This window comes from Puma concolor, chromosome F2, assembly GCF_028749965.1.
Source record: "Puma concolor isolate L17-30 chromosome F2, mPumCon1.1.hap2, whole genome shotgun sequence".
Taxonomy (NCBI): Eukaryota; Metazoa; Chordata; class Mammalia; order Carnivora; family Felidae; genus Puma; species Puma concolor.
The window spans coordinates 45,456,860-45,478,972 of record NC_141684.1 but is presented as its reverse complement, the minus strand read 5'-3'; the positions used below and the strand labels follow the sequence as shown (position 1 = coordinate 45,478,972).

The following is a 22,113-nucleotide window of genomic DNA, read 5'->3' as shown; positions in this document are numbered from 1 at the left end:
TAAGATCAATTGAGAGGATAAGATTGGACTCTTAAGGAGTTGTCATTAGGTTAATGGACCATTAAGAGTACAGAGAGGTATTGACTTAGTATTGTGTCTGCTCACAAAAGGGCTGCTTTCTAATTTTCCTAACCCCTTGGATAAATCCTTAAGTCTTTAGGTCAATTTAAGGGAGGAATAGAACCCAAGAGAGCTTTTCTTTTTTCTTCTGACACGTTTTGTTTTGCCTTCATGTATCAATCTACAGAATATAAAGATTCTTTATAAGTATACAGACCAAGAAACTATTAAGAACTTTGTTAATATATTGGCCAGGAAGAAGTTTGTAGTTGTCTTCTTTGAGTAGAATAAGGATGATGATTAGTGTAACTTATTGAATCAGATTACAGCTCTCTGCTGAAACTATCAATGCTCTGAACAGAGATGACTTCCAGTCTTCCTGCTGATTTTTCTTCTCCATGTTACCCTTACCTTGACAAAAGGAAACCCCTGTTTACTGTTTATTTACTGTTTATAATCTTAAGCAATACAGTATCAACCTGAGGACTAGTGAGAACCCAGTGTAGGAGTTTGCTGAGCAAAAATAAGAATCTAGTTTTAAAGAATAAACTGCTGTTTTTGAATCAGATATTTTCTCCCCTGAAATGAGAAGGGCATTCTACACCTATCTCAGAGTTTGTCAACAATGACACTACAGACATTTTAAGCTGGATAACTGTCATGAGGGCTGCCCTGTGCATTATAAGACACTTAGCGTTGCTGGCTTCTAGCAACCAAGTGCCGGTGGTACTCTTCCCCGCACCTCCCACCCCCGGAGGTGTGAGGAAGGAAAATGTCTCCCTGGGGACAAAATCACCCCTAAATGAGAACCACTTACTATATCATAAGTTGTACTGCTAACGAGGTTGGCAAGTTTTAAGGAAAACCATTTAGAATAAAAATGCGGCACATTAGAGCTATTCGTCTGTTTTTTGTAACTTTGTCAACTGCCTAAAGCTAGACTTTACATGAACCCCCTTTGAAAAGCTCAATGGACCTTCTTTTTTCCCTTCTATTTTCAGACTGTATCCTGACCCAGCGAGATGTGTTTATTTGACTTTTGAGACCACTGGTGGTAGTCAGGATAGACTAAGTCTGTGGTAACAACTCAAAAATCTTGGTGGCTTGTTCGACAAAGGAGTGTTTCTTGTGTGTGCTATGTTTTTGCCAGTTGGCTGGGAGCTGTGCTCCATGTCTGTATACTCTGGGACCCAAGCTGTCACCATCTTAAACTTTTCTTGGAGAGTTTCACTCCAACAAATAAATTCTGTGGTTCAGAAGGAACAGTCTGGTTTCCATTCGTTGACTTCAATTCTTCATACGGCCTCACCCAAACAGGAAAGTACCCAGAGGTATAGCCCTGCCATGCATGTGTCCTTAAGACAGCTGAAATAATTGGTGAACATCATTAAGGATTTTCACATGTACTGGAGAGACTGGAATTTGGAGTCAGACCTAGATTTAAGTCTTGACTGGCACTTAACTAACTTTTCAAACTGTGCATAAATTGGGGTGCCTGGACGGCTCATTAGGTTAAGTGTCTGACTCTTGCTTTCCACTCAGGTCATGTTATCTCAGTTCGTGAGTTCAAGCCCTGCTTCGGGCTCTGCGCTGACAGTGCGGAACCTGCTTGGGATTCTGTCTCCCTCTCTCTCAGCCCCTCCCCCACTTACTCTCCATCTCTCTCTCGAATAAAAATGAACTTTAAAAAAAAGCGCATAAATTTAACTTTTCAGAACACCAGTTTGCTTGTTCTAAAATAGGAATAATAACATTTACCTAGTAGAACAATAAAATATGAAAGTTTAGACAACACATCTTGCATTTTAGCATATGCTCATAGCATAATTTATGGTAAATAAAAATAATGGTTATTTTGCTGTGGTGTGTGTGTGGGGGGAGAGGGGGGATGTTTTTGCTAGTATGTCACCAGAAAGGGAGGCAGACATGATAGAAAGGCTGTTGATTTCTCTTGGGAAAGTGGGATTGGGATTGTCGAGGTGGTTCACAAAGCAGAGCCCGGAGATGCTAGAAGGAGGGGGAGTTTCACTGTTGCCCTTGGTATTCAGCATGGAGGAATTTTCAGTAGCTTGTAGGTCATTATGACACGTAGGAAGCACTGAGATGGTAAAGTGAAAATTCTCATAGTATTTGTTTAGCTTCCTGTTATCTCAAAGGTTGACATTTATATTCTGTTTGGAATTGAGCTGTCAAGATTCTTGATCAGAATAGAATTTTTCAGGCTTGGCTGGGATATTCTTAACTGATTTTTTAAATGATATTGGTGAATTAATGTGAATTAAGGAAACACCTTTGGTAAGCTCCACAAAGAACGCCCACAACTGTCTGGGTTTAATCTCCACCACTGCACTGAAACTGCTTCTAGAAGCGGTGCCAGTGATCACCTTCCTGTTCTTATGTCCTCCTGGAAATTTCTGCTGCATTTAACACTGTAGACCACTCACTCCTTGAAATTCTCTCTTGCTGTTCACCACACTACTCTGCTGGTTCCTCCTCCTCAGCTCTGTTCTTGCTGCCCCTGTTCCCTTGACTGTCTTTCAGGATGTTCTCCTTGACTCCTTTTCTCTTGCTCCACCAGACTTCCGAACTGGTGGGCTGAATGTGACCCAAGAGGTATTTTGTTTGACCTATGCAGCGATGTAAAGAAAATTAGAAAGTGAATTAGTTGATAGTATTTACAAACTGGGAGATTTCACTTAATTAAGATCCATATTTCCACTTCTCAAAAAAATCAAAACTGTCAACACGGGGCCAGGTTTTCCTCATGGCAGCACTCAGCATGCATGTTGTTCGTCCACCACCACCCCCAGCTGGTCTGTGAAAATAAATTTCATGTCTCCGTCAAGAATGCCTCGGTCTCACTTTTGCACTGCTGGTGGGAATGCGCTCTGGTGCAGCCACTCTGGAAAACAGTATGGAGATTCCTCAAAAAATTAAAAATAGAACTACCCTATGATCCAGCAATTGCACTATTAGTTATTTATCCAAAGGATACAAAAATGCTGATTTGAAGGGGTACATGCACCCCAATGTTTATAGCAGCAACAGCCAAATTATGGAAAGAACCCAAATGTCCATCAACCGATGAATGGATAAAGAAGATGTGGTATAGGGGTGCCTGGGTGGCTCAGTTGGTTAAGCGGCCGACTTTGGCTCAGGTCATGATCTCGTGGTCTGTGAGTTCGAGCCCCGCGTCAGGCTCTGTGCTGACCGCTCAGAGCCTGGAGCCTGTTTCGGATTCTGTGTCTCCCTCTCTCTGACCCTCCCCCGTTCATGTTCTGTCTCTCTCTGTCTCCAAAATAAATAAACGTTAAAAAAAAATAAAAAAAAAAAAAGATGTGGTATATACATACAATGGAGTATTACTTGGCAATCAAGAAGAATGAAATCTTGCCATTTGTGACAATGTAGATGGAACTAGAATGTATTGTGTTAAGTGAAATAAGCCAGAGAAAGACATGATTTCACCCATATGGGGAATGTAAGAAACAAGACAGATGAACACGGGGGAAGGGAAGGAAAAATAAGATAAAAATAGAGCGAGGCAAACTATAAAGACTCTTAAATACAGAGAACAAATTGCTGGAGGCGTGCTGGGTGGGGGGATGGGCTAAATGGAAGATGGGCATCAAACAGGGCACTTGTTGGGATGAACACTGGGTGTTATACGTAAGTGATGAATCACTAAATTCTACACCTGAAACCATTACTACACTATATGTTAACTAACTTGGATTTAAATAAAATTTAAAAGATAATATACGTGTGTGTATATATATAGATACAAGAATGCCTTGTTCTCAAGTCAAAATCTGGCTTGGTATTATAACATCCCACTTAGATTCCCCTTTTTGTTCTTTAATTCTATCTTTAGATTTTATAAATGTTTAGCTATCTTTATCTTACTGGGCTTGGTTTCATCTTATTGTTCTCTTTCCTAATCCTTTCTTTTCTACTTTTGATGGTTACTTCTTTCTGTTTTCTAGTGTATTTGAGTTTTGGTAGAAACTTCCAAAATATATGTATATGTGTATTTGTATGTGGGTGTTTAAGTAGAATCTAAGAGTTTCATCTAGCCTAGTAATCAAATGCTGATGTATAAGCTGATACCATTTGGAAAATAAAATTTTGTATAAGATGATGAATTTTTTATAAAGCAAACTCACTGTAAATAAATTTATTTATATTCATTTTTTACCAGAGGGGTTTAAAATGTCCTTTTATGAAATTATGGTGGGAGTAGAGGAAAGAGAACTTTTAAAAATGACTTTACTTGGCAAAATTAAGAATTGATAACTGAATTTCATACAAATGTTTGCTGTGTTAAAGCCTGTGAACCACCAATGTTTCTAACCTCATGGATAAAGAAGAGGACAGCGCAGTGCAGGTCACGGTAGAGAGACCGGTCTTTGGAACAGTAGGCTTATATTCGCACCATATATCAGTCCCAAGAATGGTACGTGCACACCTGAGATTTCCCAAAAGGTGGAGATCTTGACTTAAAATGTACCACAGGGGCACTTGGGTGGCTCAATCGGTTAAGCGTCCGACTTCGGCTCAGGTCATGATCTCATGGTTCATGAGTCCGAGCCCTGAGCTGAGCTTTGTGCTGTAGAGCTCAGAGCCTGCTTTATGTTCTATTTACCTCTCTCTCTGCCCCTCTCCCACTCACGCTCTCTCTCTCTCTCTCTCGAAAGTAAATAAATTTAAAACAATTTTTTAAATAAATTTAAAATTAAAAATTTAAAATAAATAAAAATTTAAAATAAATAAATAAATAATAAATAAATAAAAATTTTTAAATAAATGAATAAAAAATTAAAAGAAAAATGTACCAGAAAAACCACAACTACCTTTTACTGAGCATTTACTATATGTGCGCTAAATGCTTTACGTAAGTGGGCTTATTTAGCCCTCACAGAAGGCCGGGTTGGTATTCTCATCCCTGTACTAGACATAATGGGAATGAAACTTGAAGAGCTTGGGAGCGAGCAACTTGCTAAGCCACACTGCCAGTGAGTGGTAAGGCTGACCTCAGAAGGCAGGCTTCTGAGAATCCAAAACCCTTGAAATCAAAACTTCCATTTCCATATTTAAAAAGAAAATGAACGAAGACAGAGGCAATGTCCTTTTTTATTACAGGACAGAAGATTTCTACAGTAGGATTCTAGTACATGAAGCATCTGCTCATGTTTGAAAACTTTTATCCCAAGTTTCAGACCATGTTTTCATCACGAGATAAGATTGCCAAAACAAATCAAGTAAGCGTGTTGTTTTCTGCCATAACCTGTTTGCTGAACTCCTGTTTTTAATGCATTTTTGCAGCTTTGAAAATCCTTTAATTTGTCATAGGGGCCTGTGTCATAGGATTGAGCCAGATTCTTTTGTGTTTTAGGTGTTAATCAATGTATTAATGTAATTACTGAGTGTTTTAAAGTCCTTTAGATTCTAGGATGCTATATATTTTAGCATTCCTACAGCACTGTATACTTCCAAAGTATTTTATAATCATTAGTTAGATGTTTCCCATACAGTCTCAGTGGGATAGATTGGTATTCTTTCTTGTTATTTTACTGATGAGGGCAGAGATAAAGCCAGTTTGACTGACTTGAAGTTTACAAGTCACTTGCTCCATCTAGATTAACATTCAGTTTAAGGTTCCTCATCTTGCGTTGAGTTCACAGGATGAGGCTGTCTCAAAAAATTGGTGATTTTTCAATTTGCCTGCAAACAGACTGGTTTCTGGTTGTGGGAAACTCTGGATGCCAACATCCCATGGGGCCAACCCACACAGCAGAACTCACAGCTCTTTTAGCTGGGTGTTTCTAGGGAACACGTTTAGATGCAGGTCAAAACTCAGGTCTGAAATGGTAAACCCCATCTCCTTTACTCTATTTCTCTTTGTAGATTTAAAAAACATTTTTTAATGTTTATTTCATTTTTTTTTTTTTGAGAGAGAGAGCATGAGCAGGGGAGGGGCAGAGAGAGAGGGAGGCACAGAATCCAAAGCAGGCTCTAAGCTCTGAGCTGTCAGCACAGAGCCTTACGTGGGGCTCGAACCCACGAACCGTGAGATCATGACCTGAGCCGAAGTCAGATATTCAACCGACTGAGCCACTCAGGCTCCCCTCTTCGTAGATTTTTAATGCCTTCAGAAACTGGGCTTGTGCCACAGCCTCACCCTGCCAAATACCACCCAACTCTCATTGCCCCACTTCATACCCTAAGTTGTGGTTCACCCCATCTAATGTACCTACGAGATCACGTTCTAGCGGCAATCTTACCCACATTATACCTTCTCATTTCTTCTCTATCCCTTTTTCCTCTCACCTAGAATAGTACACAGATGTCAAATTGCCATCCTGCCCACAGGGCTACTCCCTGAAACTCCCCCTTCCTTCATGCTGCCAAAGTGAACGGCCAGAAATGCAAATCTGAGTCCTATCCTAACCTAAACTTGCCAAGTCGCTCCCTGTTCCTACAGGATGAAGTCCACTCCTTAACATGGCATTTAAGGGAGATCCTTCATGACTAGTCCTGTGTACCTCTCCAGCATCACTTCCCATCACTTCTTTCTTTAGAATTATGCCCTCAAATTATTTATATTCCCTATGGCCCCATTATTTCATGCCTGTCAACATTTTTTTCACACTCCTTTTATTGAAATACATCCCCTCCCCCCCACACACATGTATTTTGTCAACTGGTTAATTCTTTTTAACCCCTTATGACTGGACTCAGCAGTCAACAGCAGAAAATCTTCCTTGAGCCAACAAGGTGCCTCAGTGCAAAATGGTACCCAGCATGTAATGGGCACTTAATAAATATTTGATTATTGTGGTATTCATTTTGCAACATATACACATATCAGGTCATTATTTTGTACATCTTAAACTTGTACAATGTTAAGTAAAACTGAAAAATGATAAATACCTGAGGAATGAATGACCTGTTTACACTTCTAATTTCCCTCTAGATTTATGCCCCTTGAAGACAATGACTATTATTCATATTTGTATACAAGGCATCTTGGACAGTGCCTAACAAATAGTTACTCAAAGTTTTTGTTTTATATTTTATTTTAATTTTATTTAATTGCATTAAAAAATCTTTTTAATGTTTATTTACTTTTGAGAGAGACAGAGAGAGAGAGAGAGAGAGAGAGAGAAAGTGAGTGGGGGAGGGGCAGAGAGAGGGAGACATTGAATCCGAACCAGGCTCTAGGCTCCGAGCTGTCATCACAGAGCCTGATGCGGGACTTGAAGTTATGAACCATGAGATCATGACCTGAGCCAAAGTCAAACGCTTAACCTAGTGAACCACCCATGTGCCCCTTGTATTGTATTTTAGAAAGAAAGTGTGAACTGTTGAGAGGGAAAGAGGGATAGAAGGAGAGAATCTTAAGCAGGCTCCATGCTGACATGGGGCTCGATCCCACGACCCTGGGATCATGACCTTACCCAAAATAAGAGTTGCATGCTCAACCGACTGAACCACCCATGTTCCCTGTTACTCTGTGTTTTTAACTTCTGTGCCTTCACATGTCTTTTCTTCTATATTTTCATGAACACTGATTTATGCTACTAATAGATTTTACATAAGGTGCTCTTTTAGACAACCCCTAGCCATAAAATTCAATTTCATTTAATGAACATTTAAATTAAATGTTGTCCTGCTCTATGCCAAGCATGGTGATAGAGATTGCAGTTCAAAGGTATAGCAAGGGAGAAATATGACAAGAACAATAATACAAAGTATTAAGTGTTAAATTAGAGTTTGTACAAAGTCTTCTTGAAACAAACATGGAAGCAATTCTGCTTGGAGAGAAGGTCAAGGAAAATGATAGGGGAAATACTTGATCAGATTCTTCGAAGGATTAGGGACAGTTAGGCAGATAGGTGCGTGGCAAAGACATACAGGCACAAGGAATGGCAGAAGCAAAGGACTAAATACAGTTGATGCTTTTGACGAATAGCTAGTCGTCTTCTAACGGCAGCATACTAGGTTTGTGAAAGGAAATAACACAGAATGAAACTGGGGCTAGACTGGTATTTTGAGCCCCAACTCAATAGTTGGGATTTTAACTTCTAAGCAATGAGAGGCCACTGAAAGATTTTATTTAGGGTTATGGATTTATTGTCGAGGAAGATGTATTGTAAGATGACTGATGGCAGCGACAGTGTATGTAATGGCAGAGTGGCAGAATACGTAATGGAAGTGGTAATAGGTAGAGATAAGGAGAGATGAGGTGAGGAATAAGGTAGAGATGAGGAGACTTTGGACTGGGATAGCAGCAGTAGAAAGAAGCAGATAGATGTGTGCTTCTATGGTGATGGTGATGGTGATGGTGGATTTGTACTGGATCAGTTTAACTAAGCTCAGATTATATCTCAGAATCCCCTTCCCTGCATAGTTTCAGGCCAATCCTGGCCACAAGAGACATTTTGCACAAAATGTGGAAGGCACAAGTCTGGCGGAAGCTTGGAAAGTTTTTGTGAAGGCATCAAGTAACATGCGTACTGTTGCGAATCTGCTGGCTCACTTCTGGTGTGAATTAACCATTGAGCCTGTGGCTTCCCCGACTTCTGCCAGATCTCCTTCAGCATCTCTGAATCCTGGGTCAGGCACAGCACCACACATCAGCAACAGCCCTACATAGATGGCTTACACGGTTCCCATAATTATCTCAGGCCAAAGTCTATATAATTCTTGTTGGTCTTTTTCTCTGATACAAAATTTGCTGCTGTAACAAAAAACTTAAGCCATGTAATGGGTTCTGGGACTGGGCCTCAGGGTAAGTCAGACGGGTCTTGAAGAGACTGTTAGCAGGAGCCTGATGCCACCCCAGGAAGGTGTTGGTGAGGGTTTAAAAGAATATGAGGGAGATATTACTGGAAATGTTATTGTTATGTTGTTGGAAGAAAGGTGACTCTTGTACACAGTAGCAGGAAGTTTAGCAATGATGCTGGCAGCATTAACATGGAAAATAAAAAGTATACCTCATTAACTGGATGATCTACCTATGGGGATTTCTAGACAGAATATTGAAGGTATAAGATTCTTCTAGGTGCCTATAGTAAAAGAGGAGAAAGGCAAGCAAAAAGAACTGTAAATGAGCCACAAATTGGGAGGTTTGAAAAATAAAATTTTCTTATTCATAGCCTCTCCAGACAGTAAATGTTGCTAAAATTACATGAGTTCCAGACAGAGAACAAATCAGGGAACTGTCAGGAAAATGAAGTCTGAAGAAGAAGCCACGGGCATGTTGAGACCTTTGCTGAGACCTCAAGAGGATGAAAGATGCTTTCTAGTCAACACATGAGAGAGCTTCTCAAGTTCTTAAGGCTTTTGTCCCGCAGTAGTCTCACGGAAACCAAAACAGAGAGGAGCTCTTGCAAAGACATTCTGGGTGTGGCTTCTGTTGGATGAAGAGAATTGTAAACTCAAGACAAGCCTACAAAGTTTTAAAAGGGACTGTATCAGTTTGGCTCAAATGTGACACCATAAAATGACAGGATGAAGCTTCACATGCTGCTGGTAGGAAGGTAGACTGATGCAGCCACTTTGGGAAACCGTCAACCAGGTCCTCAAAAGTACTCTATGACTCAGCAATTCCTCTTCTGGATAGACACTCAAGAAAACTGCACGCAAATGTCCATGGCATCATATGCAACAGTTGAAAAGTAGAAACAGCCTAAATGTCCATCAACTGGTAAGTGGATAAATAAAAGTAGTAGAGACCTACGATGGAATCTTGTTAGGCAATAAAAAGGTACGAAGTACTGGTACGTGCTGTGGCACGATGAAACTCAGAAACACTGAGTGAAAGTCGCAAAGACAATGTGTATGATCCCATCTATAGAAAAATGTCAAAAATGGGCAAATCTACAGGGCTAGAAAGGATGTCAGTGGCTGCCTGGGACTGGAGTGGGTGGGAAAAATGGGAGGATGATTGCTAAAGGACACATGGCTTCTTTTTGGGCAATAAGAGTTCTTTTTTTTTTTTTTTTCAACGTTTATTTATTTTTGGGACAGAGAGAGACAGAGCATGAATGGGCGAGGGGCAGAGAGAGGGAGACACAGAATCGGAAACAGGCTCCAGGCTCTGAGCCATCAGCCCAGAGCCCGACGTGGGGCTCGAACTCACGGACCGCGAGATCGTGACCTAGCTGAAGTCGGACACTTAACCGACTGCACCACCCAGGCGCCCCTGGGCAATAAGAGTTCTAAAATTGATCGTGATGGTGGCACAACTTGGCGAATATACTTAAAAAAGAAAAAAAAAAAAACATGAGAAGACCTTTGGAGCCTTGAACTTCTATGGACAGGGTAAAGTCTGAGAAAAAAATAGCAAACATGAGCTATGTTCTATGAAGAAGGAAAGATAATTCAAGAGCCCAGAGAGAAGACCAAGAACCAGTCCCAGGCAGTAGGGCTGAACGTTAATCAGGGATCTGACAACATGTATCCAGTTGAGTTCCAGAATTGTTATGAACCAGGGCTGCCTTGTGCCTCTAACTTTTCCCTTTTTTGAGTGGTGCTATTGCCTGTCCTATGGTTCACCCATTGTTAATTTCTGGGTACCTGAGGATGAGATAACTTGTCTCTTCAGTTCCTAGGTTTTCAGATCAAGATGGACTGTCCCTGAAACAGACTCAAAGAACTGCCTTTAAGGAGCTGCATCCACCCTTGTTACTTGATTTAGATGACGAGATTCTGTAATCTGATGCTCTCAACAAAGTTTTGGGGAAGGGGGCTCTTGGGAGAAAGGGGCCCACTGGGGTGGATTTTAAGATATGTCCACTTACCATCAAGAGGTGGGGTCTAGTTCTTCTTCCTTTGAATATGGGCCGTTCTTAGGGACTTGAGTTCTAATGAATAGAATGTGGCACAAGTGAAGCTACCTGATACTGAAGCTAGGTCATGAAGTGATAAGGCTTCCATTTCACTTTCTCGCTTGAGATGCTCACTCTCAGAGCTAAGCCACCATGCTGCCAGGCAGCTCAGGCCCCCTTGGATAGGCTATGTGGGGGTGTTCTAGCTGATTGCCTGAAGGTCCCAGAACCTACCACCAGATACAGGTGAATGAGTCTTTACATGATCTCCACCTCAGCCTTTGAGTCACCCCAGATGTCACCAAGAGCAACACTGATAAACTTTCTCCACTAAGCTCTGCCCAAATTCTACATTTGTGAATAAAATAAATGTATTAAGCTGTTATGTTTTGCAGTGGTTTGTTACCTAGCAATGGATAACCAGAACAGGTGGCATTTATGGGGCTGACTGCATGTTGGAAGAGAGAAGGAGGAATCAAGAATTCTTACCAGATTTTCTAGGTTAAGCAAATTAATAGAAAGCAGTATCAGCTTGCAGTGGCCTGTTTTACCCCTTTAAATCAAATTACCCGTGTTTGGGTAGTGTCAGCTGGTGTCCTGGCCACATAGAATTATTTCAGAGGAGATGAGTGTCCATAAGATTTTTTTTTTTTTTATGTCTCATGATTAGTTTGTTTAGATAGTAACATGTTTGTTCCTAGGAAACGCTGAAGTGTCAGAGTAATGAAGCTGGAAGATAGGTTTGGAAGAGATAAACCAAAGCGCAGTGATTAAGTAGCTGAAAAATGATTTTACTCTAGCAACTGGAAGTCACTATTAATCAGCACCTCTTGTTTTACTGTTATGATGATACTGATGCACCTAAGACTCTTTAAAAATTCAATGATTCTCCTTTAGGACTTGGGCATTGCTTTATTCTTTTACTGGAAAAGCTCTTTCCTCTAATAGCAGCCTCTTAGGGAGGCCTTCTCCGGACGTCCTGTCTAGAACTGCAAACTCCCCACTCTCACATTCCCTATTTTCCTTACCTGCTTTGTTCCTTTTCCCCTTCCCTAATGCCATCTAACATACTAGACTTACTTATTTATCTTGATTGTTCTTCTCCCCCTACTAAAATGTAAATTCACTGACAGAGGGATTTTTGTCTTTTTAATTCACTTTTAATTTCCCCAGTGCCTGGGACAGTAAATTCACTGACAGAGGGATTTTTGTCTTTTTAATTCACTTTTAATTTCCCCAGTGCCTGGGACAGTATTAAGCATATAGTAGGTGCTCCTTAAATATTTGTTGAATAAATAAATAAAGTGATTTGTGAATTACAAAGAAAAGATTGAATTGTGTCCTGAATACTTTCAATACAGTATATATTTTATAGTGTTTAAGTTTTTGGAAATCAACAACCAAAACAGGCATATTTATTTATATAACCCAAATAACCCAAGTGCCTCCAAGCCTCATATGGACTCAAATCGAGTGTTTTTTTTTTTAATTTATTTATTTTTGAGAGAGAGAGAGGGAGAGAGAACGAGAGTGGGGGAGGGGCAGAGAGCATTGCAAGCAGGCTCCACGCCATCAGTGCAGAGCCCAACTCTAGGCTCAAACTCACAAACTGCAAGATCATGACCGAAGCTGAAACCAAGAGTCGGTCATTTAAATGACTGAGCAACCCCAGCACCCCTCAAGTGGAGTTCTAATAGTAATCAGATACCACTGGTTTCAGCTCCTCCCCATTCCCGTTATTTTTGTCTTTGTCCTAATCTTTTCTCTGAATAATGAGAATAGTATAATGTACTCATATGTACCCATTATGGGGCACCAATAAGTTAGATCTGTTTCTTTTCACTCACTCCCCACACCCAAGTTATTTTAAAGGAAGTTCAAGATATCATGTCATTTCACCTGCAAATTTCAGATGCATTTCTAGATGTTAAGTACATTTTTAAGAACACTACCAGCACGCCATTATGACAGATAACAGAATTAGCAATTCCTATCATCTAATAACCCGTCCGTGATCACATTTCCCCAAACCACTCCACAGTATTTTTATTCAAATCAGAATCCAAACAAGGTCCACATACTGCATTTGGCTGTTATTTCATGACAGTTTCTCCTCCCTTTTATTAATACCATGGATTTGTTGGTCAGACCTCGTGTCATTTTTGCCCCGTAGAATTCCTTGTGTTCTAGATTTGGCTCACTGCTTCCCTGAGATGAATTTAGCTTGTTTTCCCGTCATCATATTTTCTGTAAGTGGTAGTTTTGTCTGGACAGTTGATTAGCTTCAAGGTTCAATTTTTAGGCAATAATATTTCATAGGTGGTGCTGAGTACTTTTTATTGTATCATGTCCATGAGACTTATAACGTGACTGTCTCAATTGTAACGATGCTAAAATTGATTACGAGTTTAAGTTATAGCCTGATTTCTTACTTATGAAGTTCTCATCAACCTCATACCTAATGCTTTTAGCATCCAATTATCATATTTCCTTAGATCTGTTTTTTTACTAGGATCTGCAAAAATTGTGATTTTCCTAAATCAATTTTTCCTTCCTCATTTATTAGCTTCAATTTTTCTTTGAATAGGAACTTTGTTAACTATTAGATTACACTCAAATGAACTTTGTGCTGAAAAAGCAGAATGCTTCCTTTTTTTCATTTATCAATTTTCATACTTATGAATGAGTTGGTTCCCTAGCAATCCCTGTGTAATCAACACATTTATTTTTAAAATACCAGTATGAACTCTCAGATTTTAATGTATTTTTACGTGTTTCACTCTAGATTATTCCTTATGATCCTCAAATTTTCCATTTTAGACCAATGGGAGTCCCTAGAAGTTGATTTCTGTGTCCTTTTGATGTGATCTCATTAGTCTGATAACATCCATGTCTCTGGCATAAAGTATCGTAGGCTCATCTTATACATTAACTGCTTTAAATGAAGAGTCAGCTATTTCCTATCCGTACCTTTTACACAGGAAACTATCTGATGTCTCCCGTCTTCAACATGGTACATCTCAGAATGTTTTTGTTTCCATGACACCCTAATTCTGTCATTAAAGGTTCTAAAGATGCACAATAAGTAACTTAATCCCTAGTGATTACCTTCTCCCTTTTCTATTTCTTTTCTAAGGCCATGACTGAAAAGATGTTAGTAAGGGCACTGAAAGGTGGTAAAAATACTAAGATTGTTACTTTGAGTGGGAAGAAGATTACAAAGATGCCCTCATCATTAGATAAACTGCCTGGCCTCAAGACCTTAAACCTTCAGAATAACCGAATTTCCAAGGTGTGCTCAGAGATAAGCACCTTGACCCAGGTGAGGAATAAATAGCATATCTTTTTGGACTGAGGTTGGAAAACAGGAAAAGAGAAAAGAGGTGAAAGAAAAATAAGGCTTTGATCTCTGGAGACGTAGCTCTGGGGAGATTTACTGTGGAGTGTTATTGGAGAGGCATCAAAAAGCTTTCTCCCTTAGGGGATTACATATGGTAGGGGAGAAGATGTTTCAACTTATTCATGTGCTCTTTGGCCCACATCTGGAATCAGAGGATTAGATCTCTGACACACTCATCTTTCTGGAGGCTGTCATCTGGAAAAGGGTTGGGAAACTGGATCTGCTTGTCCACCTTGGGGGCTCCATCTGGAAGTGAGGTTGAGGATCCCAGAGATGTTGTTCACCTTGGGGACTATCCTGAAGCTTTTGCATATTGAAGGAAGAGGCTTTGGGGTTGTAGGAAAGGGGTTCCTTTTCAATTTCCTAGAGCAGGCTGAACTTTGAAATGGGAGTGCTGGCAGGGAATGGGAAGGAGGAGACATTCATTTCTTCTGAAGCAGTCTTTTAGGGAAGGTTAGTATTTTAAATAAAGAACACCCTTCTTAAAGAGCAACAGTTGACATGAATAAATCCCAGATGCTCGTGTTAAATATTTCTGCCCAACAATGTGAAACTTCAGCTGCTAGAAATCTTGAGGTTGGGAGAAAGCAAGGGATATTAACTTGTGGTTTTCTTTTTCTCACTTCTAAACTGTTACCAAGCACTAAAAGAACCTATAAACAGTAAAGTCGTTGCAGTTCACTAGTTCTGAGTTCAGAGTTACAAAACAAACAAACAAAAGACAAAAAAACCCGTCTATTTTCTTACCTACCTCATTTCCTTTTAGGCTCCTAAAATCATTTGAACTTGCAATCTGTGGTTGAGTCTTTGCCAAAAATAAGAGTAATATTCACAAACTCCTCCCTTTAATGATAATTTCCAGAAGTGCATATATATGGTTATAGGATGAGGATTTGGACTTTTCTGATAGGAGAGAGGAGTTTATATACAGAAGAATTTAGAATTTGACTGAGCCATGAGCTAATTTTCTCCCCCCTACTTGCTTGTTTTTTTCCATTAAAGTAACACAGTGCATTGTTTGAAGATAATCAAAAACCACAAAACCCTGTAAGAAAAAGCTACTACCTTCTGTCCCACTCTCCCCCATTTCCAATTCTGATCTCCATATATAACCATTTTTTTTTTTTCAACGTTTATTTATTTTTGGGACAGAGAGAGACAGAGCATGAACGGGGGAGGAGCAGAGAGAGAGGGAGACACAGAATCGGAAACAGGCTCCAGGCTCTGAGCCATCAGCCCAGAGCCTGACGCGGAGCTCGAACTCACCGACCGCGAGATCGTGACCTGGCTGAAGTCGGACGCTTAACCGACTGCGCCACCCAGGCGCCCCCATATATAACCATTTTTCACTCATCTTTTTTTCCCCTTGATTTGTGCATTTTAGATATCATTGTTCTTCATTCTTCCAAATACAACATATTTAGTTTCTCCATAGCTATCTTTTAAACTTAATATTACTGCATCTTCATTTCTGCTTTTCCCAACTACAGTCTCTTTTTAGTCCCCATCTGTAAGATGACAATGTTAGCATCTCTACTCCATCGTCAGCTCTCCTTCCCTCTTCCCCACCAAAAATTTTAAACTTGTTACTTTACAATTTTTTTAAGGTTTATTTATTTATTTTGAGAGACAGAGAGCAAGCGGGGTAGGAGGAGAGAGGGAATCCCAAGCAGGCTCCTCACTGTTAGCACAGAGCCCAATGTGGGGCTCGAACTCATAAACCATGACTTGAGCCAGAATCAAGAGTCAGATGTTTAACTGACTGAGTCATCCAGGTGCCCCTAAACTTGTTACTTTGATAACATGTAGAGCGTTTACAGTATAGTCAGTTATAACTGTGGTTAAATCTCTGTCTCTTGGAGAATTCTAAACTTCTAAAATATGTGTCATTAATAATTAAATATCATTCACACAGAATCAATTAATGTATTATGATCATATCTTCTTCCTCATATACCATTTTTGCTCCCTTGGAGTTTCCAATTGCCTTTCTTTCATTCTTGTGTCTTTTGCCTTTGTTGTGGCCTCATTTTCTTTCAAACTTGATTATGTTGCATATTTTATCAAATATGCTTTTTCCTTGAGTGTCTTCCCTCCAGGAGCCTCCATTCTCCTGCCCCAGTCTAAACTGATTACTACACAGGGTCACTGGATACTGTCAGTCTAGGGCATCCCTTTGCGGTTCTCCTGAATTGGACCCACTGTGTCCTGTGGCCCATATGTTCCTCTTTCTTGGTTTCCCTTGTTATTTTGTAGAAGTTAAGTCTGCAGATACCATCCGAGTCTGGGTATGTGGTAGTTTAATTTTTTGAACCCTTGTGTATCTGAAAACATGTATTCTTCCTTCATGTTTGGTTATAGTTGTTTAGTTAAAAATTACAGACTGTAAAATACATTTCCTCAGGAAAAAAAAGCCTGGGTCTGATTATCATTACTTTGTCTTCTTGTGGCTCTCCCAGTACTTACCTCCTTATCCTTTTATTTATGAGAGCCTCTAAAATTTTGACTTCTGTTAACTCACAATTTCCTTAAATAGGGAGCTGGCAAAACTCAGTCCTTAGAAATTAGGTTTCTTGTGGTCTCCTTTGTACTTTTTTTTTTTTTAAGTTTGTTTGTTGATTTATTTATTTATTTACTTCCTTACTGATCATGACCTGAGCTGAAATCAAGAGTTGGGTGCTTAACTGAACCGCCCAGGCGCCCCTATTGCAGTCAACCTTTAAAGCACTATACAAGTCAGATTCAGGCTAATGCCATTGTTTAGCTATTCATGAGTTAGCAGTTTTCTCAGATTGAGTCTCCACGGTTGCGGAATTTTGAAAAAAATCAATCTCTCCTTTATTTTTCTTAAGTTTATTTATTCATTTACTTGAGAGCAAGAGCACATGCACCTGTATGAGCGAGCGAGTGGGGGAGGGGCTGAGACAGGGAGAGAGGACCTTAAGCAGGCTTCAAGGTGCCAGCACAAGAGCCCAATGTGGGCTCAAACCCATGAACCCTGAGACCATGACCCCAGCTGAAACCAAGAGTCAGACGCTCAACCAAATAAGCTACCCAGGCACCCTTCAATCTCCCCTTTATAATGGGAGTTCTAGAAGTAGCTCGAATAAAATGTGCTAGATACCTTCAAAAGATATAGATTGTTCATACGGTTCAGAAATACTGCATAGTTATTCCCACGATTTCTAACGGCAAGGACAGACGATAGTTTCTGAAAAGAAGAGAGGTAAGAGGGGCTGCTAGTCCTGGAGGAGCATTTGGGAGCCTTGGATATCTTAACAGGTGCAGCCACTTACCGGCTAAATAAAAGGAGCTTAATCCCGTGGGTCTCAATTTCTGCCTTCATTTACTCAGTCCATGCAAAGTATTGAGCACCATCTGTGTGTCAGGTGTTCAGAACTGGTGATTCAGCAATAGGTGAAAACCCCTGCCTTCATGGAGCTTCTGTTCCAACCAGAAGGGCTGTAAGAAACAAACAAGCAGGGGCGCCTGGGAGGCTCAGTCGGTTAAGCGGCTGACTTCGGCTCAGGTCACGATCTCGCAGTCTGTGAGTTCGAGCCCCGTGTTGGGCTCTGTGCTGACAGCTCAGAGCCTGGAGCCTGTTTCAGATTCTGTGTCTCCCTCTCTTTGACCCTCCCCCGTTCATGTTCTGTCTCAAAAATAAATAAACGTTAAAAAAAAAAATAAGCAAAACAAACAGGACGTGAGGCAATGATCAGTGCTAAGGAGAAGAACACAGCAGAGAAGGCAGAAAGGGCATGTCGTGGAATTCAAGCCCAAACGTTGAGGAATGATCTAAGCCACAAAGTGTCCTTGTGATCTTTATAACCTGGTGATATGTATGTCACAGTTCTAAGATCAGAATTTTTCTTCTAACCATTTTCTACAAAACCCCTGAATGTATTTTTCAAAAGTTAGTTTGAACTCTTTCTTGTATTGCTTCAGATCCTACCTTTTATTAGTAATTATTGAAAGTATCTCCCTACCACATTTTTGAGGGGGTCTATACTGTGCTTGCTTTTTGGACTAGCCTTTTTATTTTATCATCGTAGGAAGTCCACTTTGCCCCAGTATTCTGATTTTTGGTCATATTTTCTACAAAATAAAAAACATGAAAATAGTCTTGGTATTTTTTAAGTTCCTGAAACAAAAATAATACTTTTAAATTTCAGCACCCATAAAATGCTATCGAATAGAATAACAACATAAATCATTTCTTGAGAGCCAGGCACAACGCTAGGAATTCCGTTCCTCTTCAAGGAAGTTACTATCCTCATATTGTTAAATAACATGTATGGTTTGGTAAGAGGTTAAGTCACTTGTTGAGGTCACTCAATCAGTGACTACATCTATAAAATGAGGTCTCTTTCAAGGCTGCTTTCAGCTGTACAGGTTCATTATTTATATATTTAGTGTGAAATTTACCAGGGTGTGGTGTTCAATTTGTAGTTTCTGAAAACAAAAACTGGGTTGCCTAAAAATTGCAGGTTTGAATGCTACATGGATTGTCCCCACTTTCCATTTGTTTACGTATGCGTTTGTTTAACAAATATTTACCATTCATCTTCTTGTGTCTGTGCTGGTTCCAAGGATATAAATGTGAAAAACACATGGACCCTATCTCCTTGTTTGAGGATTAAGTTGAATGTTAACATATGTGAAGCTCAAGGCCTGGTACATAGGAACTTTTCAAATAAGTTATAGTTGCTATTATAATTAGTATTACCATTATAGTGTAACTGGCAACAAGGTTAAAGTGGGAGGAGTTTCTTTAGAAAATATAGATCGTATTTCTTCTTTCTTTGCTTATTTGACTAGTGAAACTGGAAAATTTTAATCACTTCTAATGACATGAAAAATATGAGTTGATGCCCTATAATTTATGGTGAATGCATTTGGTCTGTGACTGATGAAGTGCTGGGATATCAACAATTTTCAAAGAAGCATTTTATAACTCTTGAGGGCGGTGACCTTGTCTTGTTCCTAGTGCCTGGCACCTAGTAAACCATATAATGTAGACTTGAGTGGAATGGGATGGAAGCCATTTTCAGAGTTCAGCTTAACCAAACACAGTGTTACCATAATTATGGCATCATCTAGGAACAAAGTTCCCTCATAGGTAAATCAGTCATAGTTTCAAAATCCCCAGAGAAACAAATAGCCATCATCTCTAATTGTGTGTAGCAGTGCTGACATGCATCATAAGGTCCAATGGCAGTACAGTAATACTCCTTTATGAGGCTCACATGTGTGGCTGCCCAGAACAAAGATACGGTCTACCAGAGTTTCTTATTTGACCATAAACAATTGACAGTAAATAAGGCCAACCCTAAGCAGAGTTGGGTAGTTTGTAAATTTGTTATTGTGTTCCTGGTCTCTCCTTTTTCTATTTTCACTGTCCTCCTTGATGACCCCTAACACAATCAACTTCCCTTCTGCCTCCGACCCTCCCTCCCTTGCTTACTAGCTTGCTTCCTTCTATCTGTCCTTCCTTCCGATGTTCAGCAAATAGTTATGTGTGCCTGCAGTGGATGAGGCATCGTGCTGGATTTGGGCAACAAAGAAAGGAACAAAAACACTCATGTGTCCCAATTCTCAGGTTTAGTGGGAAAGGCAACCAAAAATACAGACAGATGTAAAATTACTATTGTGAAAAGTCCCATGAGGGAGAATTATACTGTGCTAGGAGCATCTCTAGTTAGAAAATTAAGAGAAGGTGGTCCTGAGAAGTGCAACGGAGTTAAGACCTGGAGGATGGGTTATGCAGAGGAACACAGGAGGGATGGCACAAGCAAGGACTCCCCTCTCTCCCTCCTTGGGTGTTCTGGGTCTCACTCTCTAAGCTTAGTAGAACAGAGGGAGCTGATGTCATCTGTCCTGTTGGTCAGCAGTGCTATCCTTTCTTCTGTCCTTATCCACTGGAAATCTCTTCTTCTTCCATCAATAGGTAATGCCTCTGTTTTCTAAGCCTGGCTTTTCTATCAAACAGAGATTGATTATCCTGCTTTCCTGTATCTGTCCAGGTACAGAGGCACCTAGGAGTTCCTTCTCTCCAAGCTTCTTTACTCTTCCTTTGCATCTGCTTCTTTGCCCAAGCCTGTGGTAAGCCTCTTACACCCTTTCTGGAGCTTCAGCATCCTCTGCTAGAAGCAGTCAGCCTCTAGAAGAGACTACGCCTCTTCTCTCACTTGCTGGCTGGGTGATGTGAAACAACTCACATTATCTCTGTGCCCCGCTTGTCTCATCTCTAAAACACGCTTCATTATTCTTAGTGCCTAAGGTTGCTATTAACAGTACCTTGTATAGAGTGCCTTCATACTGGTTACTTAGAAAGTTTTAGCTCCTACCCTAAAGGTACCTAAATATAAGGTATTAACATTACCTTGTATAGAATGCCTTACCCTACTGGTTACTTAGAAAATTTTAGCCCCTACCCTCAGATATCCAAACGCTCCATTCTTCCAAATACTTCAGGTTTTACATTTTTAATTGAATGTCAGTTTTGTGCTGTAATTCCCCTTTTCTGATAGTTTGAAACTCTTGTCTGTTTCCTCTGTGTTCTTTCCTTAAGAAGCTTCTGACAGGATGCTAACAGGTAATTCTTTGTTAATGATTTTAGTATAAATGCTAATCAGAGAGCCCTTCTTATACTGAGTGAATAGGACTTGCCCATTCCATGACACTGGATTTAACCCTGGGCTCTAAGGGGACAGGGCTTAAAGGTTGCAGGGATCTCTAGAGATTAGATGCCATGCTGGACCTTGGAACTTTTGCCTCTCTTTCCAATGAAATTACAATTGTTTTGAGAAATCTGACATTGTGTACTAAGAAGTTTCTGTGAAATTAAATAATAGTTTTGAAATCTGTAAACTTATTCAAATAAACAAATTCTTTCAGAAATAGCTGGACTTAGAAGAAGCATTTGGCAATTGTGTTAAACTGTGGTTTTAAAGATGCCACAGATTCCTTAAAAAAAAAAAAAAAAAGCATTTATAAGAATTAGCAGAGTGAGCCATAATGCCACCCTCCCTGATAGGCCTTGGCCATATACACGCTAGTAAAAAATGTAAAAATTCTGTTAGTCTTCTCTCATTAATTTGGTTACATTATTTTTATTAAAGAGCTTACAGAACTTGACATTATGTACTACTTAGGTATAGCAAATGGGGACAGTCACTGTCCTTAAGGAATTTAAGGATTAATAATCACATACTAGATCAAACATATACATATACATGTTATAGGCAAGTGATAGAACAGCTTATTCCAAAGTGGTATCATCAAGCATGATTTAGTTCAAAAAGATGTCCAGATAAAATGGACATTTGAACTCAGTTTTTTTATACTTCTAAAAATGTTTTTATCCAAGTTAGTCATAGATATCATTTTAAACATCAAATAAACAATTGAAAGACACAATAAATAGCACAAAGTTCTCCAGTGGTAATTAATAGCTACAAGCACAGTATAATTAAATGTTAGGAGAAGTTTCCTGGTATAAGTTCTAGGCATACATATGATAGGTCTTACATTGAAATGAGTATAGGGGCTAGTGAAAATGAGCAGATGGCTAGAATAAGGAAAGCAGGCAACCCCTTAGAAGAAAGTAAATCAAGATGGGAAGATTGGAGCTGATTGAGCTCAACAGATACTTGCTTTTGAAATTAAAAAAATGATATAGAGCCATATGAGTATTCCACCCACAGTATGAACCATTAGCTTGCAGAAATGATCTAAGCAGGCAGCATTCAACTAATATTTATTGAGAAGCTATTCTATTTCAGACACTGTTCTTTGAATGCTAGATGAACACAAAGA

At 39.8% G+C, this 22,113-nt stretch overlaps 1 protein-coding gene and 1 long non-coding RNA gene across 2 annotated transcripts in view; one reads left to right on the top strand and one right to left on the bottom strand.

The window, feature by feature from the left end:
* Positions 1-2,334: 2,334 nt before the first annotated feature.
* LOC147571999 (uncharacterized) lies at positions 2,335-13,919 on the bottom strand. Its single transcript, XR_015246620.1, has 2 exons — positions 13,866-13,919; positions 2,335-2,687 (listed from the first exon to the last, which is right to left on the bottom strand). It is a non-coding gene; the product is annotated as an uncharacterized LOC147571999 (long non-coding RNA).
* Positions 13,920-13,986: 67 nt separating this feature from the next.
* Positions 13,987-22,113, top strand: part of LRRC69 (leucine rich repeat containing 69) — a 79,074-nt gene continuing 70,947 nt past the window's right edge. Inside the window, 1 exon segment of the mRNA XM_025922890.2 lies at positions 13,987-14,217. Coding sequence (XP_025778675.2) covers positions 14,035-14,217 — 183 coding nt within the window. The 5' untranslated portion in view covers positions 13,987-14,034.